This window comes from Moschus berezovskii, chromosome X (assembly GCF_049115385.1).
Source record: "Moschus berezovskii isolate FMDL1 chromosome X, NW_MosBer_1.0, whole genome shotgun sequence".
NCBI classification, from domain to species: domain Eukaryota; kingdom Metazoa; phylum Chordata; class Mammalia; order Artiodactyla; family Moschidae; genus Moschus; species Moschus berezovskii.
In genome coordinates, this window is record NC_142488.1 from 19,319,297 (window position 1) to 19,341,590 (window position 22,294).

At 45.2% G+C, this 22,294-nt stretch overlaps 1 protein-coding gene across 1 annotated transcript in view; it reads right to left on the reverse strand.

Annotated features, from left to right (window-relative positions):
- Nucleotides 1–22,294, reverse strand: part of MAP7D2 (MAP7 domain containing 2) — a 52,262-nt gene that overhangs the window by 13,272 nt on the left and 16,696 nt on the right. The window contains exons 6-11 of the mRNA XM_055393667.2: nucleotides 21,613–21,767; nucleotides 19,958–20,067; nucleotides 9,132–9,409; nucleotides 8,427–8,559; nucleotides 1,647–1,869; nucleotides 790–894 (exon numbers count right to left, since the gene is read on the reverse strand). Of these exons, the coding sequence (XP_055249642.2) occupies nucleotides 790–894; nucleotides 1,647–1,869; nucleotides 8,427–8,559; nucleotides 9,132–9,409; nucleotides 19,958–20,067; nucleotides 21,613–21,767 (1,004 nt within the window). The remainder of the gene's footprint in view (nucleotides 1–789; nucleotides 895–1,646; nucleotides 1,870–8,426; nucleotides 8,560–9,131; nucleotides 9,410–19,957; nucleotides 20,068–21,612; nucleotides 21,768–22,294) is intronic.

The window sequence follows — 22,294 nt, forward strand, 5'->3', positions numbered from 1 at the left end:
ATCACTACCTGTCATTCAAGAGGACCACCCAACAGAAACTCTAGCTGAAGAGCAGAAGAGGAGGCCACAAACTGGATACCACCTTAAACCCAACTTTACCCATAATTACATTAAATGTAAATGATCTAAACATACCAATAAAAAAACAGAAACTGTCAAACTTGATTTAAATAACAAATCCTGACTCTATGCTGTTTATAGGCGTGTGTGCCCAGTCATGTTCAACTTTTTGTGACCCCAAGGAATGTAGCCCACCAGGCTCTTCCATCCATGGAATTTTCCAGGCAAGAATACTGCAGTGGGTTGTCATTGCCTTCTCCAATGCTGTTTATAAGAACACATGTAGGTTCAAAGTAAAAAAAATTCATCATGCAGGTGCTAATCATAAAAAGACTGACAAAGTAGAATTTAAGATAAAAAGTATTACCAGAGATAAGGAATACTTCATAATGATATAAGGGTCAATTCAACAGGAAAACTTAATAACTTGAAATATAAATTCACCTAACAGTAGAGCTTCAAAATATATGAAAACAAAAATGTATAGAACTAGAAGGAGTAATGCACAAATCCATAATCACAGATGACACTTTCAATACCCATCTCTTAGTAAATGAAAGAACAAGATGACAGAAAACTCATAAAGATACAGAAGATTTGAATAGTATGATCAATGAATTCAACTTAAATAACAATTCTAAGAGCACTGTACTCAATGCTGCAGAACATAACTAGACTCCCTTCCTGTCCCTGCCTCATCCTAAGTATGCCTAATCCCTTAGCCCTTACCTTTTTCCTCTCCAGTCGCTCCTGCTCCATCTGTAGCATGATCTGTTCTCTTTTCAGACGCATTTGTTTAGCTGCCTCCTGGGCCTTTGCTTCTGCTGCTTCCTTCTGGTAGAAACATAGAAATCAATATAGGCGTTACTAAACTTAAGAAAACACTAGTTAATTCTCTGGGGTTTGCACTTGTTCCTCCATCTTATCATCTACCCAAAGTGAGTGCTGCTCCAATATTCAATGTGGGATTTTTACAGCCTGCCCTATGACACAGCAGACATGGTTGGGTCTCACTCATATGACCTCAGTCCACCATGCAAATCACCTGCAGACACTTTGCATACAAGGTCAAGGTCTTTTTGTGTCTGAGGGCAGTCTCTGACCATGAAGTATGCATGTGGCTAGGAGTTTCAGGAAGTTAATTCCTCAAAGTTACTTTCAACCACAAGGGGCAGGAGTTGGAAGATAAATAACCTAGTTTCCTCACCCCTCCAAGGGGTAATTCTAAGGCATTTTCCATAGTCTCCTACAGTTCCACAGGGAACAAGTTCCAGATGCCCACAGTAACCCACTCACCAGTGTGCTTACATTGGCTTTCTTCTCACTCCCCTACCAGCTTCCTAGGATCATCTCCCAAATAAACTGCTGACACTCAAATTCTTATCCAGGGTTTGCCTTTGGGAGAACCAAAACTGACACATAACAAACATTGCCACTTCACTTGTGTTGCCCAAAGTAAATCAAATATATTAACTAGTTCAGTTAAAGAAAATGCTTCAAGGAAACATTGTAAGTTATTCAAATTTAACTAATTTTACCTAATACTAAGGCCCTTAGGGAAGTCTATATAAAGACTTGCACAGTACCTGCTTTACAATCATGGCTTTTTCCTGCTTTTCTTTTTCTTGTTTTTCCTTTTCTTGCTCTTCTTTCAACAGCAGCGCCTCCTTGGCCTTCTGCTTTGCCTCTTCTGCCACCTTCCTTTTCTCTTCCTCCTCTCGCTGCTTCTTTTCCTCTTCCTGTTTACGGGCTTCCTCTAGGCGAAGTCTTTCTTCCTCTGCCTTTCTTTTCAATTCCTCTCTCTCCAGTCTTTTGAGAACAGAACTATCATTACAAGACAATGATGACATGCCCAAAAGACAAACCACCAAGAACTCTGTGCTAACAGTAGAGCATAATGTATGCGTGACACGGTCATAGACACATGTATGTGAATTAGCATCCACTTAAGAAAATGACTCATCCTTCCCAGAAAGCCACTCCAGTCCATACAGTTACCAAAAAATATTCACCAGGGTTGACTTCAAATTCTGTGATACCAAGAGTACTAATGTATTGATTTGTGAAAGACTGTAATGAAGAGACAGATGTTCCCTAGTCAATTTACAAATGATCACAGCCCCATCATTCTTATTCAATGACAATTGTTTAAAAACTGAGAATAAATATTTAAAACCAATTTAAGCTAGAAAAAAAACTAGAAATGTCTCAATGGCTACATCTGTGCCAGACAGCAATTTAAGAACAGTGACTAGGAGCTCAAAAAGTTCACTCTGATTCTAATTAGTATGTGACTTCTGAAGTAGCAAATGGAAGGAAATGCTCAACAGAAACCTGACATTTAATACAGAAATTAGAGCATCTATTTTCCATTTATTTTGTTATTCTTAAAAAAAAATTTTAGCTTTTATTCTTTGCTAAATGAAAATTAAATGGCATTTAGACATTTTTAACCCACAGATGAATGGTTGGTGATGTAACAATAAAGAGATCTAAGCAGTGAGGGAAAATTCTGTACAGTCTTAAGTGCTTATTTTTACATTTCTAACGTTCTTCCTGCTCACATGTCATTTTCCTCATCTATGAAAAACTGTAGGTAACTATACTCATTTTGCAGTCAATTACTGACTGGCAATGTGCCACATGGGCAAGACCAAGACTGTATTCTGACTGTACCACCTCCTGTGTGACCCTTCCTTGGAAAACCACTCAACATTTATGATGCCCATTCAAAACAATGGGAATAGCAACTTACCAGTGATACCTGCTTCCAAATAAAGATAATTTCTATAAATCTGTATGTTATTAAGAAATAACCTCTCTTTGGAAGCATGTAGCACTGACTTACTGGGGTGCTGGTATGTTACTATAAAAGATCAAGACTTAAAAAGAACATCCTTGCATCCTAATGGTTGGCTTTAGAAATCACAAAAGCTTCAGTGTTTAAAAGCTGAACAACTGAAATTATTACCAAACATTCTGGAGAACTTTGGAGAAGAGCATTATGGGGCCTACTCAGAAAGAAACTCACCAGTTCTTAGATTCCACAATGAAAGACTAGGATGCCCAACACAGGATTATAAAAACCAGATGTATCCATAACAAAATCTTTCCTAAGGTTAATCAGAGCACTATTTCAGTTTTTTTCTCTCTTCTAAAGAGCCAGTTGTGACGGTCTCAGAGAAGTTAATACACAAAGGATATGTTGTATATAAATTAACACACAACCTACTTCATCTTTCTCTTCATCCTCTGGATCTGAAAAGTCACTGTTTCTTCCATTTTACCATTAGGACTTCCAAGGTGCCAAATGCATACCCATGAGTAAGTTACACATTCTCTTAGCCCCTAGGTCTCCATAATCCTCCTCATCACTCAGAAAACAAATTCCTCCCCAGAGGCCCATGAGCGCCTAAAATTCCCTCCATTTAACCACACTCTGCTTCCCCCAACGTAGGGAAGAACTGGCTTCTCCTGTGTGGAACCAAGAATCTCAAAATCCTCTTCAAGAATAAACATTCTTTCTCTCCCTGTTTAACAACCCAGAGAGAACATGGCTGTGGTCATTTCTCCAGCACCCCTCTGCTATAGGCAGCCCCACCCTGCCACTCCTGCCAGCATTACTGGGTTTCCTCCAGAGTTCACCAGACCCACATGTAGTTCTGTCACCCTCTCCCATCCTTGTTCCTGTCACCCATGCCAAACCCACCCCACTTCCTCACCAGGTAGCAAGTACCAGAAAACTCTGCATTGCAGTCACCATTCAGTGGATGCATCCCTTATCCCCAGCCACTGGGGAGGGTCTTCTGTATAAGGACTCCCATTTCTCAATAAGGACTCCCATCTCTCAGCCTCCAGCCCCCTCTCGCCCCACCCTCTCACATTTGCACCACATCCTCGCTACATGTTCAGTCTCGACTCAATCTCCAGACGACTATGTGGGTTTCACTATTCTCTCTTCCTTACATGCTTAAAAGTTTTCATTTAAAAAAGCTAAACCTTCAATGCCCTAACCTTCACCTTTCTTGATCTGCTCTCAGCTGTTGCCCACTGCCTTCTCTCCTGACCAGCCCCAGGCAGGGCTGTGCATTTGCTCCCTCTTCTCTTAGGGTCCCCAGGCCACTCAGAGCATCTGTGGTCTCCAGAGCATCTGTGGGAGGGCATAGGAGCCACGCTGGACCCTCCTGGGTTGTCAACACTGGTTACAGTAAGGCCCACACAAGGCTGACTTGTCATCTCTCCCTGGGCCTCAGCCATCACACCGGCCACTTATCCTCAGCTCCCAGATCCGAGGGGATCAGTTTTCCACATCCTCTTTACTTGATCTTACTTGATGGCATCATCAACCATTTTATAGAGAAGACTGGTGCCACCTAATCTGAACTTCCTTGAACTTCATTCCTCTATTGCATTCCTGCTTAGAAAATGTCCTTTTTTCTTAGATGCAAATGATTACACATGCCACCACTCGCGCTATTAATTCCACATCTTCCTGCACCTAAATACCTTCCAGTGTCTCCCTCTCTTCCTTTCATTGTTTCCTCCTTCCACACCGACCTTCACAGTCTACAAAACACTCAGGCCTCCTGAACAACTCTCCTCGGTGACCTCTCCCTTGCCTTCCACTGACATTCACGGCTTCCACCCTCTCACCTCTGTCAGGCTACTCATGTCTCCACCCTGATCCATTTCTCCAGCTCTGACCCAGACAGCCCACCACCCAGAGGCTCAGCTGACAAGCTGCCAGGGCTGCTTGGTGCCAGGACCTCTGCCAGCATCACTCACCCAGATGACTCTTGCACGGACACAGAGCTGCAGCCTGGCTGTGTGACCCTGCTGCCAGGGGCTGTCTAACTCATCCACTTGGGCCCTTAGCAGCTATTTTAACTTCTTAACATGACTTGTTTTGGAATCCAGGTGAGATTTCTTTGCTCCTAGTTTCTAGCACTGCCTTCCCACTTTCTTGGCCCAACTTCAAGAATCCTGATGTACACCTTGGGCCATTCATGAGCCCAGTGGGTGTGCCTGTTCTGATGCTCCCAGCAGAGCCCTGCAGTCACTGCTAACGGGGACTGGATCAGCACGTGTTCTCCTCCCAGGCCCAGCTGTCTGGATACCCGGTCACTCCTTCTGCTCTGAGCAGACTCATCCCTAACTTGGATGGCATCTCCCTCACCAGTTTGTGACAATGATTGGGTTTCCACAGTTTGTTGCAAGAATCTTTAATTTTCTCTAAATTCTCTCATCTGGCAACTACATTTCTGTGGCTTCGACTACTGACTCTAAGCACAAAACAGGCATGAGGATGATCTTAATCCAGGAGCTGTCTGCTGTGTTCCAGCCCTTAGTTTTCTGGTACTGTACTTTCTCACCTCCCACATGGTGCTAGCAAAGCTTCATATTCTGGTAAGAGGAGGGAAAATTGGTCTTGGGTCAAGAGTATTGCTCTCATTTTTACCTAAACCCCAGGCTTCAATGTCATTTCTAATCACCTAGATATTTTACAGGCACCTTAAACTTGGTTTATCTGAAATCAAATGTATTGTTTTTACCCCCTAAAATCAATTCCTTCTATCCCTCATCTGTCATTGGGTATCATCTGTCATCTGCCTCTTAAGTCTTTAGAATCAAACCTTGGCATCGACTGTGAATCGGCCCATTTCTGCTTAACTCACTCTCACTCCTCCAGCTCCACCACACAAGTACAGCCTTCTCTTAACCCACAACCGCCCTGGCTCCTCAGCTGTGTGTGTCTTTCTCCTCTCTACCTTCCCTGTACATTTACTGAGAAGCAGCACCAGTGAGCCAAAAACTGCATCCCAGCCTTTTAAGGTGCTTGGTGCAGGAAGCGTTCCTGTGATCTTATGGAGGAGGCTATGTGACCAGGTGAGCAGCTCAGCTGGGGGGCTGAAGAGTGGGAGAGATCTGCTCTCTCCCAGGGGCAGGGGTGGAAAGGGTGCAGAGGTGGAGCAAGGCTTGACCCAATGGAGAATAGAAAGTATGTCTGGTGAGAAGGAGCCCGAGGCTGCAGGAGGCAGAGTGAAAGCAGATGTGGAGGTGTGGAGCCATGTGTGAGAGGTGGAGGAGTGACTGGGGTTCAGGTCATGGAGGCCATGAAGGTCCACTGGGGTTTGGATGGCACCTGTGGACAGGGGAGTCACTGGATTGCTGAAGGACAGAAACAGGACAGTGACATTTATTTGAGAAGAGGTGTTGGGGACATAGTGTGGACAGTGGACGAGTTCTGGGAGACCTACAATAGACAGCTCAGGGCGCATGTACAGACACAGCCCCAATAAGAGACCACAGGGGGCCAGAGCTCAGGGGGAAAGGAGGGCAGAAGGGCCTGGAGGGAAAAGAGACGAAGAGAGATACTAGAGGCAGCTGAGACAGACCTGATGGGATGCTAAGGGAAAAGGAGAGAGGAGAATTCAGAGCTGACTCTGACACTTCTGATGCAGGTGCCTGGAGAGGTGGAGGACAGAGCTTGTGAAAGGAAAAGGAAGGCTGGGAGAAAGTAAGGTCTATTTTGGCAATGCTCAATTTGAGGTACATGTGGGATACACTGAAAGAAAAGCATAAAGCAGTTGGACATACTGCCTCCAATAGTTGTATCCAATAGAACTTGGTGGTGAGGGCAACGTTCTAGAGATCGGTGCTGTGCGATACAGCAGTCACTAGCCATGTAGCTGCTGAGCACCTGAGCTGTGGCTGCTGGGCTAAGGAACCCAATGGGACTACAGTTGAGTGTACTTCCCTGTCGGGGCTGCCTGGGGCTAGAGGTGGTGGTACTGGGCAGCACAGGTTCAGGCAGCATCAGTACCCGTGTGGATTCAGTGCCTCCCTTATACCAGAAGGCACGGAGGGTTTACAGAGCAAGATGAAATTGGCTTCAGAAACGGATGGTAAAACAAGGCAAAGAAAAGGTGAGGGTAGAAAGAGAGATGAGAGCAGAGTTGGGTTAGCATCCCAAATGCTGAGCATGACAATGCTGAATGAAATGTGAGCCCCAAACACTGGAAGTCAGAGGACACTGGCAGCATGACGAGGGCATGGGGCAGGACAGGAGGAAGTAGTGCTGCTCAGGAAGGGCCTCTCAGGTGAAGAGTAGGGGCTGGGGCATGGGGAACAGAGGAGAATGAGAAGGAGAGGGCAGAGAAGCAAGACCATGAAGAAATGATTAGGAATCTGGCAATTAGGAAGACCTGTGAGTGTGAGGTTTGAAGACTGAGGGTAAGTAGAGAAAATAAACTCAGGAAGCACAGTTGATATTTTGAGGAGCTGTGCTGTGAAGGAAATGCAGGAGGGTGCTGGCTACAAGGCAGATGGCTGCACCTGCTCCAGAACAAGCATGCAACTCATCTGCTCAGGGCCTGCACAGGCCCTGGCCTATCACTGGAGGTCCTGCAACTCAGCTTCCTCTCCTGGGACCTCCCTTCACATACCCTGTGGTCCACGCAACCCAGCCCAAGCACACCACTCAACAAAAAGACCTGCTGCTGTTGCCCAAAAGGTTTGAGGTGGGAAGATCATCAGAAAAGCCCAGAATTTGAAGAAGGGACCAGTCAGATCTTCCCCCACCACCCTTTAAAAAAAATAAATCAGCAAATGAGAGACCATGAAAGACTTGTCAAGGTCACTTACAGATCAAGAGTATTCTATCAGTCTAAACTCAGCGCCAGTCGTGAAGTACTACAGCATGGTGGGCTTCCTGTTATGTTAATTCTCTCAATAGTAGTGGACTGCACTCTGTGATTATCCTAAAAGCTTCCTGTATCAACTTAATGATAAACTCTACCTTGTCCTTCAACATGCATTTCTCTCTGAATACTAACACTAGAAAAGACAGAACTGTCTGTATTTTGACCAAGTGCTCTGGGGATAAATGCAGTGGTTCTCAAACTTTGGTGAAGTACTGAGGCAAGACACAGCCTGGCCTGTGGATTTTTACCGCAACCCTTAACAGACTGTGATACCCTCCAAAGTTTAGGGACCACTGCCATGACATCTGTCCTGCTCCCAGATGGAGTCCCTGTAACCTTGTGTCTCATGGACTATGAGGGTGGCTTCTGCCCAATCAATGGTTGTCTGCTCAACCCTCCTCTCTCTTACCTGGGGATGCAAGTTAGGATAACTGGGGGTGGGGGGACACGATTTAGGAAGCAGAATCAAGATGTTTACATCTTGGCATCTCCAGTCTTTTCAAGGAGAATCTCATCCTATAAACAAAACTCAAACTCTACTGGTAGTTCTGCGAGGCCTGGCTGGTGCTAGAGTCCAGGCTGAGAACAGGGGCTGTCTGTAACATTGAGATTCAGGAGCTGGGCATTAACAGCGGTCTGAAAAGGTCTGAGCACCACCCATACTTGTCTTGTTTTTCTTTCTCCAGACGTTCCTGCTCCTCCTGTTCCTTCTGCAGCCGGGCCTGTCGTCTCTTTTCAGACAGGATCTTTGTGGCCTCTCCTGCATCAGTGGTGCCCGCTGTGGGCTTCCCTGAGGCTGCATCGGAGGAAAAGATCAAGGGAAATGAAATCATGACTGCACTCACATGGCAGCTGCCACTTGGAATTGAAAAAGCCAACCCAGTGGGTGATGGGAAATGCTGCCGGGACCAGCACAATCAGCCGCCGAGCAGAGGCTGCAATGGGCTGGTTGGGACCCTGGATGCATTCCACCGTGGAGGGCAGTGAAAAGGCGAGGAGGAGAGATTGGTCACCAGCAAGCCCCATGGCAGCCTCCACCACTGCACCTGTCTGGGTGAACTCACCATGGCTGTCACAGAAGCCTAGAGGACTACAGGAAGCCCCTCTCTGTGGGAAGGGCATACCCTGACTGAACATAGCTCAGCACCCTCGGGGGCTTCCACAGCCAGAAGCAGTGCCAGTCCCTCGGTCTCCTCTGCCAGGAGACACTCAGGAGAGCAAGGGGAAGGACTGGGCAACGTGCCAGCCTGAGAAAGCAGCACCATGGCATGGAGTCGTCTCTAGGAAAAATCCCCATCTTTCCCCCAAACCCAAAGCTCCTGTGGGGATGGACTCAGCGGAAGAACCAGTTGGGCAAGGAGGGCCTACCTCTGCCACCCTTGGCCTTCCCTGCCACGGCCTCGAGCTTCTCAAGCTTCTCGGTGGCCTGCCTGTCTGCCACGTGCTTCTCTGGGGCCTCCTCCTTGGGTGAGCTGGCTGCCTGCTGAGTCAGGGTGCTTTCCTTCTCCTTATTGCTCTTCTCTTTGTCTGCTTTCTTCTTGGGTGTCTCCTGGCCAGAAGAGCTGGGGAGGCGGTACTTCACCGGAGATCCTGGGTATGGCGGCTTTGTGTTCTTTGGAGACTGCGGATATGCTTTTGAAGTTGCCCTGGAAAACCAAAACCATGCCATAAGATGATTACTGGGCCTGACCACAGAACCCTCTGTTCCAAAGACATCTGGTTCCAAAAAGCTGAACAATTTCATCCTTCAAGAGGAACAAATGTAAGGAGGAGCACACACTCAGCAGTCCCTGAAGTACTATCACCCTAACAGGAATGCATGGTACCTATAAGACATCCCCGACGGAAGGGACAATGTTTTAGGAAGCCCAGCTGATGACATCAAGTCCTGATTTCACTTAGGTTTGATGACAACATGAGAATAAAGTGTTAGGCATTTCCCTACCTCCTTTTTTTAGATGAACACCAAGGTTGGATCCGGCTTCAGCATACGGCAATGAACCAGCCTAGTCCTATTTTTTTCTAATTATGGCAAAATGCACACAACATGAACTGTACCATCTGAACCACGTTAAAGTGTACAGTTCAGTGGCATTAAGTCAATTCACACTATAGTGCAACCATCCCTCCACCGTTCACCTCCAGAACGCTGCACTTTTTAAACACTAACTCTATATTCTCACCTCTCTCCAGCCCCTGGGAAACCACTTTACACTTTTTGTCTCCAAGGATTTGACTATTCCATGTACCTCAAAGAAGTGGAATCATACAGTAAAAAAAAAAAAAAATCACCTTTGCTGAGGTATAACTGACATCTGGTTCAAGTTCTGAGGAACAAAGTCACTGAAGAGGTGGGGAGAGGGGGTGTCTTTTTCAAGGTTCTCAAGGTTTAAAAGAATCTCTCCAGCTACTGGGAAGACGCTAAATGTGAGAACAAGCCCTTGTCCACCCAGGGAAATACAGTTTTGTTAAAATACAGGACCTTGCCTTACATCTGTTGGAAGAAGGTCCATTACAGGTGTCCTAGCTGAGTCTGGCTCCTGGTGAGCTCTGGTTGCCGATGACATGGGTAACAGCTTAGATTCAGTTGCTGAGTATACCCAGAAGTTCACACATACTGGGCTGACATTTGTACAGAGTACTTTTAGGAAAAATATAAAGTACTTGGCTGACAAATTACAAATTGTCACTCTCAATCCTGTAGCAGGTTGAACAATATGAAACTGCTAATTTTCAACCATTGCGACCTATAAAAATGGCAAGTCAACATAATATTAAAGGCCAATTTCTCACCAGAGACCTAAAGAGTTACCTAATCAGATACTGGTGGTAAGGAAAAAACAAGATTGGATCAATATTAAACTTGGTCTTGAGCTGGAAAATAATCCTCAAGTGGTATATGGACTGATGCTCTCCTGGTAAAAGGCAAACTCTGGCTGTTGAAGAGACACTTTTTCTCAGTCTGTGCCAGGCTGAGGGCTGCACAGTGACCCAAAGAATGTGACTTAAAGCTGACCTGAATTTTTAAAATTCAGATGTTTAAGCATCAACCATTTTACAGATATGGAATCCATCCAGATCCCACTTCCATGGTGAACTGTACACCCCTCTCCAGCAGTCCTCTCCCTGGCGGGACCAGTGTGAGACCAGAAAGGATCACTTCATACTAGCCACACCAACTTCCCTTGCACCACCATCCTGTTAGGCGTGCAGCTGCCCAGAACCCCCTGCCACCTTGTCCACGTGGTCTTGAGCTGGAAAGTATACCCAGAAGCTTGGATGGTGCTTCCCCTCTGCAGACTGTCCTGCTTCAGTCCTGGGGCTCAGCTGACTCAGGCCCCACCATTTCCAGGGCATCTCTTGACAACCCGGCGTTTCCTTCCACATGCAGTAGATACCTGCTGGGAGCCAGCGAGGGAAATCCTACCCATGGCAAAGGTCAATTGGGGAAGAGGCCTGACGGGCAAAGGCTAATCAGGGCTCGAGGAACCCCCTGGACTTACCTGAGCATCTACCCCAAAGAAAACTGGAGTCTGACTGCTTTACTATCTTACGCCTCTTACCAAGTCCTCTAATACTTACAGGGGCTTCCCCCCAACCACCTTTCTCTGAAAACATTAATTCAGAGCTGTAGTTTAAAAGTTCTCCTCGGCTTAATAGGAGTGTTCCAATCCAAGCCCCTCTGATAGCTTTCTAACTTGCATGACAAGTTTGTCCAGGCTCTTACAACTATGAGTGTGACTGTTTATAGCCTCCCAGCCATGCAAGGACAGAAAGCCTAATACTCTAAAATACAGGAATCTGTTGAAGAAGTTAAAATCATTAGAGTACTACTAAAAAAGATTTCATTGTTGAATCAATGCTTGCTGCAGTTTCCTCTATCTATTGTATCCTTGGAAATATATTAATCCTTTGATTTAACCACATCAGATCTTAAGTTAATAAATTCCTTTCTTGCAGCTCACTACACCGGTGCCTTATAGGAATGTAACTTTGTTATGTGTCTACCACCTAACTTTAGAAAAGTCACCTTAAAAGAAAAGTCTTTTACTTGCTAACTAACCTATTGTCAGGAGAGAGGGCCATAAAACTGTTAGCAGGCCCCCTGGCCAGAAGAGGATGTAAACCACCTAAAACTTTTATCACGAGATACACAAAAATAAGCCCTGATCCTGATAAGGGTCAAGACTGCTGACCCCACGTGATTTTGGTGTGAATCTATACCTCCCTTTCTCTGTTTCTTATGCGCATAACTTAGGGTATAAAAGCAACACTGGAAAATAAAGTTTTGGGCCTTGCTCACTGAAGCTTGGTCTCCCCGTGTCGTTCTTTCTCTTTTTCCATCCTTTTCCCTATTCTCCTTTTTCTGGTTGAGATCCTTGGAGCGCTGGGCCCTCTGAGTTTACTTATCTGCCTGGGCTTCTAAGACTCACTCGAGGGGGTGCCCTGGTGGGGTGCCTCCAGTGATTCGAGAGGGCGCCTGTGGCCTACGTAAACAGAGCAAGCCCCGTGCTGGGGTTTTATTGGTTTCCAGCGTAAACCAAGGAATCATCAGCCCCTGTCTCTCTCTCTCTCTGACGCCGACGCCGTTCATCCCGAGGATACCCTGGGTCATATCGAGGCTGGTCCCCGATAGATACCCCTGATTTTCTAATTCTGTTCCTAGACATCAACCAAATAAAAGCCAGCTAAAGAATCCTCTTGCCCCCTCCATATACATATGCATATGTACCATGGTTTCTCAACCCTGCCATGACACTTGGGCTAGATCTTTCTTTCTGGGGGGCTATTCTGAGCACTGTTTAGCAGCATCCCTGGCCTCAACTCACTAGACGCCAGCAGTAATCTCCACCACTCCCCCTCCAGAGGTTGTGACAATAAAAAATGTCTGCAGACATCATCAAATGTCCCCTCAGGAGTAAGATCACCCCCAGCCGAGAACCACTGAGGTAAGACATACATACAGCACCCCCCACATACCTTCTAGGTATATAAGGCAGATGAAAGTGATGCTGCTCTGGTTGGAGGGGTGGTGTCCTAATCCCCATGCCTCCAAGGCCCGCCAATGAGCCTCCTAAAGGGCCTTGGCTGGCGAGGGAATTCTTAGTGCCTCCAGTGTTCAGACAGAGTTGTACCTGGACCACCGCTCCAATAATGTGGAACTCAGGCTTCCTCTAGCACCTTCCAAAACTCTGTTCATGCTTCCTGAGTGCTGTCTGCACACCAGCCTCCAAGCTAAGTGTATTGGTGTATGTATGTGTATATATGTGTGTCTTTTAGTTCTCAATAACCAGTTATGACACAGGTACTATTATTACAGTCACTTAATGGAGGAGGAAGCTGGGCTTAGAGAGGTTAAATAAGCCATTGAACTGTGGTCTGATCCTTCAACTCCCTGACTCCACTTCTTTCAACTTGGCCCTATTCCCTGTTCTCAGTGTGGCTAAGTTGGAGTTTGGGGTTATCATGATCCCCAGATGTTCATTTTAGAAGGGGCACAGAGTAAGCACACAATAGCTGTCAGATATTGGTGTTAATATATGATAAAATAAAATCTGAGTTATCCTTACAGATAAGAACAAACCAAAAGCAGGAGGAAGCATAATGAGGGAAACCACAGGCCCTGCTACCTCATGATGACAATGTTCCATTAAGCATCATTTTCCAATTAACTGCGAAAACCTATGTTTAGACTCAAACAGCCTGTATAACCGTATGGCAAGAGATGTGCTCAACAACGCCCTCCTTCCATATGGTCATCTAGGGATGCAATGATCCTATAACCACCAGGAGGGGGCCTTGAGGGAGCTGGTCCTATACACCGAGAAGATCAAAACAGGCCACTTACTCCCTGGAATGTCAAGTGCATGTTCTGTGCAGCTCTGGTACAACCACTGCAGGGGCGGTCAACAATATAAAGAATTACTCCTGGATGTGGGATTTGGAGAGGCCGGCCAAAGGAAGGCTACTGTTTTATGGCAGATGACGCAGACAGAAACATGTCCTCCTCCCATAAGCATTCCTAACTTGACTCATTAATTAGGAATTTCTGCTACTGAAAGGACTGGCAAAAAGCCATCTGCTCTTTTTCCTGGCCCTCATCCTACTCCCCCAGGAGTGAAGCATGACCTGTCTGCTGGATGAGACAGAGCAAAGGTACTGGGCGCCCACTGCCCAGTCCATTATAATTGTCTAAGGGACCTGCTTGCAGCAAGCACACATCTGCACTTCCCTTAGGGGTGCCTGAGACATGGGCTCCCTGGGGTCCTGGTGCAAGTACCTGTTGCACATGTGCAGACATGTGAGGAGCTCTTCTGCAGACCCCACTTCCACCAGGAGGGTCATCAGGGCTGGACTCAGGGAGGAGTGGGTAACAGGTCTCAAATGTCTACAGGCCCAATTCATTCTATAGTCCCACCTAAGTAGCAGAAAGCCAGCATCTGGATCCCAACATGACCCCATGGTCTGGTCTAAATGGCTCACGCTCAGAAGGGAATGGAGCCCAATGAAGTCATGCCCTCCCCTCAGTCAGTGTGCTCAGAGCCTGTAAGAGGGACATGCAGGGCAGGGGAAAGGCGGCCTTGCCTGGGTTGGAGAGGTTCTGACAGCGTCAGACCCACTCACCTCTGAGCAGCCTTGCTTCAACTTGCTTTAAGAGAACAGTCACACGTATGTTCTGTTCACACCACAGACTCTAAGGTTCTATTATAAATAAAAGTGGGCCAATTGTCCATGAGCACACATCTAAAAATAATTGCTACCTGAGAAGTAAGGGTGAATTATTTGGGATAAAACTTAATATATTAAGGAATCTAGTTACATTCCCTTACCCCAGCCCCTGCTCAATAAAAAAATATAGTAACTTAGAACACACACACACACACACACACACACACTTGTGTACACATACAAACATGACCTTCAAATAAGAGAAGAGTAAGTCATCGCCTTTTTAAAAAATACCAAATGACCAAACTACAGAATACAATCTTAGAAGTTCCCCATTATATTTCCAAATCTGTAGAGTTTCCTGCTCATCCTGCCTCACTACTTCCTACATGGATGCTGCTGAACATGAGCATGTTACACCAGGTGATGCTGGTCTGCCAGGCCCCGAGGTTCTCTGGCCCCCTGCTCATACCACTTACTGCAAGCCAAACCAAGTGTAGCAAAGCTCTTGTTTCCCCAGTTTCCTAGAAATAGATATCTTGGCTGATCAAAGAAATTAAACACAAATTAATCAGGGAACTCACTGTGCTTTCATAGTTTTATTGGAGATCCAACCAGTCCATTCTAAAGGAGATCAGTCCTGGGTGTTCATTGGAAGGACTGATGCTAAAACTGAAACTCCAATACCTTGGCCACCTCATGCGAAGAGTTGACTCCCTGGAAAAGACTCTGATGCTGGGAGGGATTGGGGGCAGGAGGAGAAGGGGACGACAGAGAATGAGATGGCTGGATGGCATCACCGAATCAATGGACATGAGTTTGAGTGAACTCCAGGAGTTGGTGATGGACAGGGAGGCCTGGCGTGCTGTGATTCATGGGGTTGCAAAGAGTCAGACATGACTGAGCGACTGAACTGAACTGAAGACCCTCCCAGTAAGTCCAAGCCACAGAGCTGTGAGAATTAATAACAAATTGTTGTTTTATGCCACTAGGTTTTAGAGAGTTTGTCACAGCAGCAAAGGATAATGGATATGTTTCCCATCATAATGACCAAACCAATTTGGAATACATTTCTAAGAATCTGAAACCATTAGAGAATATTTCACACAGAAGAGCAAGGAGTACAAACAGCACCAACAAGCGGAGGCAGAGGCAAGACAGACTGGGTAAATCCACTTAGTCACACTCAATTTCCTTTCTCTAGGTTATAAGAAGCAAACTATGCTCCATCCATATCTTTAAGAGTGTTGCTGAAGCTAGTTTTCTAAAACCATACAAGTACCCGACAGTGCCAATCAACAATGAAAATAAACTTGAACACTTAAAAGAGCAATGCTATTAATATGCACAGTCACCCTACAGTGATTTAACTGTTCAGATCTGGGATGAATCCAAAGGTGGAATTAAGATTGCTGGGAGAAATACCAACAACATCAGATATGCAGATGATACCACTCTAATGGTAGAAAGTGAAGAGTAACTAAAGAGTCTCTTGATGATAGTGAAAGAGGAGAGTGAAAAAATTGGCTTAAAACTCAACGTTAAGAAAACTAAGATCATGCCATCCAGTCCCATCACTTCATGGCAAATAGATGGGGGAAAAAGTGGAAACAGTGACAGACTTTATTTTCTTGGACTCCAAAATCACTGTGGACAGTGACTGCAGCCATGAAATTAAGAGACATTTGCTCCTTGGAAGGAAAGCTATGACAAACCTAGACAGCATATTAAAAAGCAGAGACATCACTTTGTCTAAAGATCTGTATAGTCAAAGCTATGGTTTTTCCAGTAGTCATAAACGGATGTGAGAATTGGACCATAAAGAAGGTTGAGTGCTGAAGAACTGATATTTTCGAACTGTGGTGTTTAAGAGTGAGTCCCTTGGATAGCAAGAAGATCCAACCAGTCAATCCTAAAGGAAATCAACCCTGAATATTCATTGGAAGAGCTGATGCTGAAGCGCCAGTATTTTGGCCATCTGCTGCGAAGAGCCGACTCATTGGAAAAGATCCTGATGCTGGGAAAGGTTGAAGGCAGGAGGAGAAGGGGGCCACAGAGGATGAGATGGTTGGATGGCATCACCGATTCAATGGACATGAGTTTGAGCAAGCTCCAGGAGACAGTGAAGGGCAGGGGAGCCTGGCATGCTGCAGTCCATGGGGTTGTAAGGAGTCAGAAATGACTTAGCAACTGAACAACAACAAGAACAGATCTGGGAGAACAATGCACTATCAAAGCCATTCATCACAAGTCCCGTCTGCATTTCTGGATGAGTGTTCATAGTGATTGACTAGCCCCCATCCCATGCTATTCAAAGCCATGTCACTTCCAGTGTGCTTTAAAGATCACATGCTTGGTCTACACAAAGGGAAAGCTGAAAATGACCACGTGGTTGGGGTTTATTTTGTGTGATAACATTTTAAAAAATCAAGTGTTTCTTTTTTCATCTTTCTTCAATATTGAGTATATGAAAGATTATTTATAAAATAAAAAACGTATGAAGAATGACATAACAAACATTCACACACACACCAACTAGTGCAAGAGGAAGCCATAATAGCCCAAGATCTGCCACATGTCCCTTCCTGACCCCACCCCCACTTCCTCCTCAAAGGTCATCATCACTCTGCATTTTATGTTTGCCACTTTCTTAGTTTTTCTAAAAATCATTTTACCACATTTATATTCCTAAAAATGCACTGGTTGTGAACATCTGGGAACTCAGGATACATGGAATCACTGCTGACATTCTTCTACAACTTCCTTCTGCTCAACACTGCATACCTGAAATCTACCCACTTCTGTGGGCAGCTGAAATCCACTCTTTTTTACTGCTGTAGTTTGGTTGGATTTTCATAATTTACTTGCAGTCTACTTGGCTTCCCACATATCTCAGACCTAGCCCATACCCACTGTAGTTCACTCACTACTTTTCATCCCCGGGAGAAACAACTTTCTTTCTGAACATTTAAAATCAAGAAATGTTTGCTATTCCTTAGATGTGTTGACTTGGTAGTTCTGGTTTGGAGGTTCCTGAGCAATCTTTATCGCCAGGGCACCTTGTGCACAGGAAGTCCAGCTGTGGTAGTTTGTGCTCTTTTTCCTGCCTGTGCAAGAGATGGCATGTATAGAGCTCTGAAAATTAAACCAAGTCTATCAATTTGTTGAAAGTGGTAGGAATCTTGTGCAGCACAGTACAGAAACCAGTATCCCTCATCCTTTAAAAATTCCCCAAGTGAAGCATGCAGCCCAGAAAACAGAATGTTTAAGAAACTGCCCAGTGAGAGAATAAACTGATGAATATTCCAGAAGGAATGAGGATCCAAAAGGCCTGAGTCCTTGGGTAGGTCTGGCCCCAGCACTGCCCATACCTACTCAGACCATTCTGCCCTCCAGATCCATCTCCCCCACCAGTTAAGCATCCACAGACTCATATTGAGCCCAGATTGTGCAACAATAAACCAAGTCAGCCCCTGCCCACTTGGCAGCCAAGCAGGAAATCAAGTGCAATGAGGCACATATCAGTTCATCCTGCTCCCTCACCTCACGCAGGGTGCTCTGTTCCAATGTCACCTCCTCAGAGAAGTCTTTCCTGACCACCTGATCTAGCTACTCCCCTCTGCCATTCTCTGCCATCTGACCCAGGCTCATTTTTCTTCACAGAACTAATTACCACCTGATATTATATTTGCTGTTTACTGTCAGGCAAGCTCCACGAGGACTGATAAGAGCACTGGACACAGAGCAGGTGCTCTACGGGTGTTTGATGAAGGAAGGACTGACACAAGTATGTTCTGTGAGCACAGCGAAGGGGGCAAATTCCACTCTGGCTGGTTCTGGAGAGGATGCCAGCTGAGCTGAGTTCTGAGGGACAAGTAGTTCAAGGTGCACAGCTCTCTCTTTGGAGCAGGCCTAGAACTGTCCTTATTTGGGTCCACATCTACCTCCTCTTGGGGGCCTGGCCAAGTGGAGATTACTTTCATTTGCTTGGGGATTCTCCAGAGCACCTAGCACAGTGGTCTGCCCTCATTCATTCCACGAACACTTAGAAAGCATCTACTAGGTGCCCAATACTGGACAGAGTAGAAATTTTAACTATTTCTCTCAACTGAAATACATTATAAAAAGTCTTGGATTGTGTTTGAGTCTCTTTGGTCAGAGAAAGCTTTTACAAAATTCAAGTGTTATGTCCTTTAAAATATAAAGTATTTCCTGAAACAGCAACCTTCAAGATTTTTGGCTTCAAAGAAATAGCACAGAGTCCACTACAAGCCTGCTTCCAAAAACTGAATTCTTACTTCTATAGAGGGAACACCCTCTACTCCTCTGCTACCCCACCCAGTTCACCTCTGTGAAATGTACAATGATGATGATGAAACTTGCCAGCAGGGACAAAGAGTCAATATCCAGCAAAGATAGGGTGGAATATGGAATTTTTCTCTCTGTTAATGTCCATGTCCCAAACTGATACCAGAGCAGTGATATGTAAATGGAAGGCTCAGAAAGAAGACAGAGACCTCAAAGCCCACCTAATGGATTTAGAGTTTGCAAATAAGCAACACCATAACCAAAGACAGGCAATATAGGCACAGAAAGAATGCAATGGACTTCAGGAAAAAAACCACTATGAATTCAGTAATATGCTGTGGAAAGATTTTCTCTATGGAAGGCAGACACATCACTAACCAGTATTAGCAGTTTATCAAAACCACAGCAATCTCGGAGCAAAACAATATTAGTGGAACAGTCTCAGAAAGCAACAAATCAGAAATAAGAGCTGACATCACTTTGAAATATTTTTTTAATTCCCAAGTGTTCATTAAAAATCTGTTTCTTCCTATGTTCTCTGAACCAAACTGTTGTACTATAGAAGCATTATGTGATTCTCTCTATATATATAGCTTCTTTTTTCCAAATTAAAATCATATTTCTCTTTCTTTCTCAGTACTTCTGAAGATGTTTCCATTCTACTGCTGGATTGAGTTATTTATTGAGTTATTCTTGTCAGTAAAATATTTAAAAGACTTAAGTCAGTGGTCACACAGTGTTCATTTCTTTTTCAGTCACACAGGTTTTCAATGGTGAGTTCACTCAATTCTTAACAAAAGAATATAATGGCTTCATTATAAGAAAACACACTGTTGATGGTGACTGAGAAGTTATTACTGCCTCTCTGTTAAAGAGGCAGATAAGATGAGAGGGCGTGCAAACAAGTATGGAGCACATGGGCTTCAGAGCTGAAGTACAATGCAACTCCTTCTCTCCAAATGCCGCTGGAGGAGGAGGCCAGAAAAGTAGAAGGGGACTGATGCGCCGAAAGAGAACAGGCCAAGTGGACCATCTCCAAAAATCAGGGTCCAATATCATCAGGCAACTCAAGACCCCACTGTTTATCCAGAAACATAGCACACCTCAGAGCGCTGGCCACGCCTTGTGGGGGAGCTGGAGGCACACGCCACTCCACACAGAGCCTCCCCCCACACTGCTTTAAACATGTGACTGTGGCGAAGGAGAAAGAGGCTTACTTGGATGTCACAGGAGAAGACGACCTCTTAGAAATGCTTCTCAGAGGAGACATGAGGCCCACGCTGGGAACAGAAGCAGCTGCTCTCGGCCCCCTCTTCATCTTCTCCGTCTATAGGAGACACAGAATAGGACAGCCATGGCCCATCACTGCCATCACTTCCGTGATTTTGAAAAATACCCCAGATGGAAGTGATGCACAGCTTTTTTTCAGAAGGAACCAAACAAAGCTATACTGCTTCCCATGATGGGAATATTTGCAGAAAAGCACCAGGGGATCATCCCATTTAGGTCATTCAGTTAGGGGGAAAAAATTCAGTCTTAAAACATAAAGACCTCCTTTTCCTTGTTATCTTACAAAAAGCTAACAAGGGAACCAGATTATGGTCCTGGACATACAGAACCTGGAATGACTACAAAGGTATACAATCACTATAAAATAGCTAGATATGGGTGCGAGACAATGAGCTGGGGACCTTGACAGTGTACTTGGTTTAACAGGGACTGTAACCCCTCCATCCCTCAACATCTCCATGGCCTGCCCCACATTGGCCTCTGGGCCTGACCCAGAGCAGATGCTCCATGACGGTGGTTCTCTTCTCTCCCTATTGTAACTTTTTGCAGCAAATCCTCATGGGGCCCACATACATTAGCCCCCTTCCACAGTAATCCATCCTACAGTAAAACCCTAGCATTCACTTCTCCTGTGAGAACCTCAGGATCATACTGGATCAAAAAAAAAATATGGTATTACAAAATAAATGCCCAATGGTAATGAGGTATTTAAAATAAGTCCACATGTCATATGATGCTCCTTCCTTTAACAGGTGGAGCTTAGTTCCCTTCTCCTCAAGCATGAGTTGGTCTCTCTCTCTCTCTTTGATCTTTTGCTCTGGAGGAAGCCAGCTGCCATGTTGTTTGGACTCTCAAGCAGCTCTATGGAGAAGTCCATGCAGTAAGGAATGGGGGGGTCCTGCCAAGAGCCACGTGAATGAGCCATCCTGGAAAACTCCTGCCAAGTTTTCTGACGACAACAGTCCTAGCTGCCTGCAGTCCTGACCACACCCTCATGAGAGACCCTGAACCACAACCACTCAGCTACGATGTCCTCAATTTCTGACCCAAAGAACCAGTGAGGTAATACACATTTGCTTTAAGCTGCTAAGGTTTGGGGTGATTTGTTACACAGCAAGTGGTAACTAATGAAAGTAATATGGCATATATAATTTCTAAACAAACAGACACAATTGGGGATATTGCTCAACATCTGCCTTACTGATGGTGTTAGTAGGACAACAAAAATGTTCAAAGGCCACTGCTGTGGATGAAGGCTGACCCAGAACCTCAGTTCTAGTTGCCTGTAGAAGCAAGACTGGCCCAGAAGCAGACATTCTTAAAGAAGCAGAGAAGGAGCACTCAGAACATTCTTTCTAACCCCCAACCTCCTTTTGAGGGCTTTGAAAATCTATTTCAAGGCAGTGAGATTTAGGAGGGTGCAAAAAGTTACAGGATTTTCAAAGGTTGCGTGCCATTTAAAACCAAATCTTTTCCTTGAGCAGTCCCTGGAGACTGATGGAAACAGACCCCAGGTCAAGTGCAGGGAATAATCACAGTGTCAGATAACCCAGTCCCAAGGGGTGAATGGGTAGAAACCTACTGGAGAGGCCTCCACTCCGGCAGGGGCGCCTTTCCCAGCATCTCCTCCACCAGATGTAGATGCGATCTTCTTCCTCTCGACATTTCGAGTGGGAGAAGACTTGTAGGAAGATTTAAGGGAGCCAGCAGGAGCTACACGGGGACAGGCATGGGATACTAGAGTTACAGTATAAAAGCCAGAGACATAGGGAGAACAGACAGAAAACTTGAAGGAGAGCAGAGAGTTGGGAAGAACACCGCATTTCAGTTAAAACGTGAGACGAGCAATCCACATTCTCAAAACACTGCCATACTTTTTCTAGTATATGCAGAATAGATGCTATCTTAAAAGACTCCCATGCTCAATGCTCAAGAGTCTAGGTCATTTCAGGAATTCAAAATCTGGGATTTGGAGCCAGGTGGACCTAGAACCATCACCTAATAGCTGGTTCACCTTGGGTAGGTTACTTAATCTCTCTAAATGCCAATTCCCTTGTACAAAAGAGAGTTAACATAGCAGACCCGACTGCTGTCCTTGGAAGGGCCTGTTTATAAGGTTGACCCTTGTAAGCATCTGGAAACTTGGATTTCAGAAGGGTTCTCACCATTAACTGATGAGTAGGTCACTGTGTCTAAGCTGTTTGTACAAACATTATGATTTATGCTGAACATGTGCTTTTCTTCTGAGTCTAGAATTTGAGCAT